Source organism: Arvicanthis niloticus, chromosome 1 (assembly GCF_011762505.2).
Source record: "Arvicanthis niloticus isolate mArvNil1 chromosome 1, mArvNil1.pat.X, whole genome shotgun sequence".
In the NCBI taxonomy this organism is placed as follows: Eukaryota; Metazoa; Chordata; class Mammalia; order Rodentia; family Muridae; genus Arvicanthis; species Arvicanthis niloticus.
In genome coordinates, this window is record NC_047658.1 from 121,442,452 (window position 1) to 121,447,651 (window position 5,200).

At 32.6% G+C, this 5,200-nt stretch overlaps 1 protein-coding gene across 2 annotated transcripts; it reads left to right on the top strand.

Annotated features, from left to right (window-relative positions):
* The first annotated feature begins 568 nt into the window (after positions 1–568).
* LOC117716448 (olfactory receptor 5B3-like) lies at positions 569–4,898 on the top strand. Of its 2 annotated transcripts, none has more exons than XM_034513494.2 (2): positions 569–707; positions 3,233–4,898. In XM_034513494.2, exon 2 carries the CDS (start codon positions 3,257–3,259, stop codon positions 4,187–4,189), a length of 933 nt encoding a protein of 310 aa, XP_034369385.1. In that variant the 5' UTR covers positions 569–707; positions 3,233–3,256; the 3' UTR covers positions 4,190–4,898. The 2 variants fall into 2 exon arrangements, with proteins under 2 accessions (XP_034369385.1, XP_076774265.1); XM_076918150.1 differs by lacking the exon at positions 569–707 and adding an exon at positions 2,760–2,874.
* The last annotated feature ends 302 nt before the right edge of the window (positions 4,899–5,200 follow it).

Here is a 5,200-nt window from a genome sequence, read left to right on the forward strand (position 1 = left end):
GTGTATACCTGTGTTTGCACTTATGTATGTCTGTCTCTATATTCATACTTATTTGGCATGTCTATAATATTGATTGGGATAGATTCACTCATTTTACAAATTTTCATTGTAGAAGATATTTTAAAATTTCTTATGGTCATATGGACTCGAAATCAAAAATTTATCTCTTGTTGGCAGACATTATATCCAGAATTGAAATGTAATGGTAATACATATGGGTATTAAAGAAGAAAACTATTTTCTATGGAAGGAAGATTGTTTCATGAAGGAATTGTGACAAAATGAAGTCGTATTAGAGGATGCAATAATGGACTGACAAAAGTATACCAACAAGAACAAATGTGAAATAAAATAAAAAGAAATAATTACAAATTTTTAGATTTTAATAAATAATATACAATGCAAAAAGATACATGCATATTAGAGCAACAAATGAGTTTCCCATGGGTTATTTAATTGCTTCCTCTCATAATATATGGATGATTCTTCAGATAAACTCCTGGAGGAATTCTCCAGAGCTTGCCAGGTCTATATAATTTGCTCTATATTTGTACATGATAGACTCTGAAAATCAAATACAATTATATAATACAGCTCTGAAGAAATAAACTTCATACCATGCTTCATTCATCAATGATTTTATTTCAAAGATAGTAATTAACCATACAGACTTTTTACCAGAGGATTAGCAAGGAACCTGAAGCAGGGTGAGAAAAATTATTCAAAATAAACATTAGATTAATATACTTTAATATTGTTAACTTCTTAAGATTTTCAGTAGTGTCTCTTATTCAGGATTTACAGCTGGAATCTGCAATGTGGCATATTTGACATTACCTATGAAGCAGAAAGAAATTATTGTTAGTTTGGACACTCATCCATGCTAATGCTTATTCTTCACTTTTCTGTGCACAGACTTAGAGTCATTTGAATACAACTTGAGTTATCTGTGTCTGTAATCACACTTATGCCACATTCCATTTCCTTTATATCAGACTGACTGACTTGGGTGAATTAATCTTTCTAATTTCTAACTGGGCTGTATGTATGTTATAGAGAATGTAATTTACAGATGGCTCCTATGTGCCATGCAAAGCTAATAATAAAAACTGAGCAGAATAACACTGACATATTAGTTGATTGTATTCATTTAAATTTTGTTCATCTATCATAGGAGGTTAAAAATATGCAGTCAACATAAAATATTCTAATAAAAAATCAGGAAAATTATTTTAACTGATTAAATTATTTTCCTAAGTACTTTAACAGACTCAGACATTGCCTTGTCCTTATCTTTAAAATCAGAGAACTGCCATGGCTATAAGCAATTTAAATCAACATCATCTTGAGGTTCTTCACTCTTCATATAGGTATATGACTATTTTTTCTCTGTCATCTGGTCTTGCATCTAATATTTTTCCTTGGTACATTTTAAAAATTACCTTGCATGCATTGTATAAACAATAGCAAAACATCTGTTGGGCAAGAGAATGTTTATAGAACCAGGGTAAAGAGATATCTGATAAGTCATCTTGGAAAGAATTTGCATTTATTGCTGTATCAAGACTCTTCCTAGGCAATTAATAGTGGCCACCATGTTGACTATTTCAGATGTTGTTCAACAGCTTTTTTCTTAAATATTACTTTGTATTATATTTGATATTTTATCTTTGCTTACCATTTACTGAAATTTTGTAAATTCTTTTTCAAGTCTTTATTTTCTTCACTGAAGTAAATTTCACTTGAGTTTTGCTCTAATGTGTCTTTTAAAATACAAAATTAGGACTCATCACCTAGTTGTATTGGGATTTTATTTTATTGTGATTATAATAAAATTTGTCATTTTACTGCTTAAAAAAGAAGAGACAATAAATGTAATCTGATTAAATCTGTTCTTGGTAGGTGACAGATATGAAAATCTCACACTTTATTGAGTTCAGAAATGAGATGTTGGATATGTTTTGTGAGACATTGTTTTCCAGTTATTTAATTATTACTTATGTATAGTTTTTGTGCAAAATATTTTGATTATGTTTTTTCCCCACTTGTATCTTCTCCTAGATTTTTCTACCCATAGAACTTTTATGTGTCATCCTTTTTCCTTCAAAACATACACACACACACACACACACACACACAACCATCTAACCAAAAATTCAACCACTTAACAAAACACCTACTAAAAGCCCAGCATTGATTTTATGTAGGCCAACTACTCATGGGCTTGGGAACTGGTCTGCAATGTGTTTGATATACCAATCTGAGACTTCATTGGAGAAAAGTGTTTCCCCTTTATCAGAGTGTATCTATTGCAGATTACTTCTTAGTTCTCAATATCCACTTCTCCTCTCAGTGTTTGGCACCTTATATGTATTGAAGTTCTATAGGTCTTATGCCTGTTGCCATAGTGCCTGTAAATTCATATTTATATCAGTCCTGTTTTAGAAGGAAGACACTGTTTTTTGGAGTCATCCCTCTCTCTGGCATCTGCAATTTTCCAACATTCTTTTTCACATAGTTCCTTGAAACATGTGGGGTTCTGTTCTATAACAACTTTTTATTGAGAAGGAGGTGTTACAATGTCTCTTACTCTCTGAACACTGATAAAAACTACTTTCTTTTCTTTTTATTAATTGGTTGTTTTATTTATTTATATTTCAAATGTTGTCTTCCCTCCTGGTCTCCTTTCTACAAACCCATCATTCTCTCCTCCTCTCCTTTGCTTCTGAGAGGGTGTTCCCGCACCAACCCACTTCATTCCTCTATCATCTTCCAATGCTGAATCAAAAAGCCTCTATAGTACCAAAGGCTTCTCCTCTTGAGAGGTTCCCAGGACTCAAAAAGAATGACATTAGCTGAAGTACCCAAAAGAAGGTAGGTAGAACCTGAAGAGACCACCTCTAGTAGATAGCATGGACCCCAGATGAGGAATGGGGCTACCCATCCATCTCAAAAATTTTAACCCAGAATTGTTTCTGTCTAAAGAAAATACAGGGACAAAAATGGAGCAGAGGCTGAAAAAAGGCAATCTTTTAAGTTGCATAAATTATTTAACAAAATTTCCAGATTTAGAAACATATGACCCTACATGTAGCTAGTACATGAAATGCACATCAATCAAGGCTTTTGTAGAGAATATTTCCATTCAAGTTACTACAGTGACTGGCTATATATTTTCTTTATTCTTCTCATTTTTAGTTTGGTAACATAATATTCATTCCTTTGTCAATAGTACAGAGCATTGCCAGTTTATTAGATGACACCACTGAAGAACTGGACAAAAGTGACACATTTTCTTCTGCTGGGACTCACTGATGACCCAGGCCTGCAACTGCCTCTCTTCATCATCTTTCTCCTCATCTATATCATCACCCTGGTAGGAAACTTGGGGATGATCCTGTTGATTATCTTGGATTCTCGGCTCCATACTCCCATGTACTATTTCCTTGGTAACTTGTCCATGGTGGATATTTTTTACTCATCAGCTATCACACCAAAAGTCATGGCTGGGCTGCTGTTGGGAGACAAGATCATATCCTTCAATGACTGTGCTGCTCAGATGTTCGTTTTTGCAACCTTTGCTACTGTTGAAAATTACCTGTTGGCCTCAATGGCCTATGATCGCTATGTGGCAGTATGTAAACCCCTACACTATGCCACCACCATGACTCCAAGTGTATGTATGTTTCTAATCATAGGCTGCTATGTTCTTGGTTTCTTGAATGTTTCAGTTTACCTTGGAGATACATTCAGTCTCTCTTTCTGTAAGTCTAATGTGGTCCATCATTTTTTCTGTGATATGCCAGCAATCATGGCTCTCTCTTGCTCTGATAGACATATTAATGAACTGATACTTATTTATCTAGCCAGCTTCACTCTCTTCTTTGCTCTCATAATAATCTTAGTATCATATATTATAATTTTTATTACAATCTTAAACATGCACTCAGGAGCAGGATTTCAGAAGGCTCTTTCCACCTGTGTCTCCCACTTTACTGCTGTTTTTATTTTCTATGGAACAACAATCTTCATGTATTTGCAACCAAGCTCTAGTCATGCAATGGACACGGACAAAATTGTGTCTGTCTTCTACACCATGGTCATTCCCATGCTGAACCCTTTAGTGTATAGCCTGAGAAACAAAGAAGTCAAGAATGCATTTATGAAAGGGGTTCTAAAAGTAAAATAATCATAATAATAACTCTAAATTTTTTGTGATGTAATATTAAAGTTCTTGTGACATCTACATATAGTAGATTATATTATAAGCTTATACTAGTTCATGATCTGAGTGCTTATTGTTGCCTATGTTTATCATTTTGTCCTGCAAATGAAGGAACATTATATTTAGAAGGATAGTATGGGAATTAGGATAATTTTGAAATTTTGTGTTTGATTTGTCAAAAATATTTTTAACATTATTGATACATTCAATTATTTTCTTTATAGTTTCTTTTCTACTATATTTTAATAATTAATAACCATTGTCATTTTGACTGAATTTTTGAGTCCACATTGAAATACATCTCTGGGGATATTCATTTTTGTGCTTCCTTTTTTGCTGTGTTTTATTGTAGCATTCATTTGAATCTAATGCAAATCATTAGCTGAGTTCTTCTTATTATTCAGATATTACTATGGGCTGTGTATTGGGGAATTTTCCATTGAAATTATTTATCCCTTAAATTATGTTTATTTGAATGTTTTTCATTGCTAACCTCTCAATTTTTACACTTGTTTCTCTTTTCTGTAGTTAGTTTTGTCCATATACTCAGTAACATGTATTGTTTTCTATTGTCTTATAAGCTACTATGAGTGCTGTGTAGTATATCCTACTATAGATTAATCTTTTGTTCTGACCTTCACTCAGAATTAAAAGTTTCATATCCTTTGATAAATGATCTCAGATAATAAATCTAAATAAAGTATATATTGCCTCCAAAACCCTAAGAGGGTACATAGGTGTCATGAAAACTTTTGCCATATACGAAAGGCTCAATAAAACAGTTTATCTTTTTTCTTAGATGAGCTATGTTAACAAGTCCCATACTATATATTGTGCTTCCAGAAAATTTATCTATATTGAAGACTATTTAATTTATCTTGAATTGACTTTCTACAACCTAACATTATATGCCTTACTTACAATTCTACTGAAGTTTCTACATTTTGATCATTAAGTATATTTAGTCAAATATCT

Bases quoted from the DNA above. Each gene is read 5' to 3' on its own strand.
- LOC117716448 (XM_034513494.2), top strand. From the start codon at position 3,257: ATGACACCACTGAAGAACTGGACAAAAGTGACACATTTTCTTCTGCTG.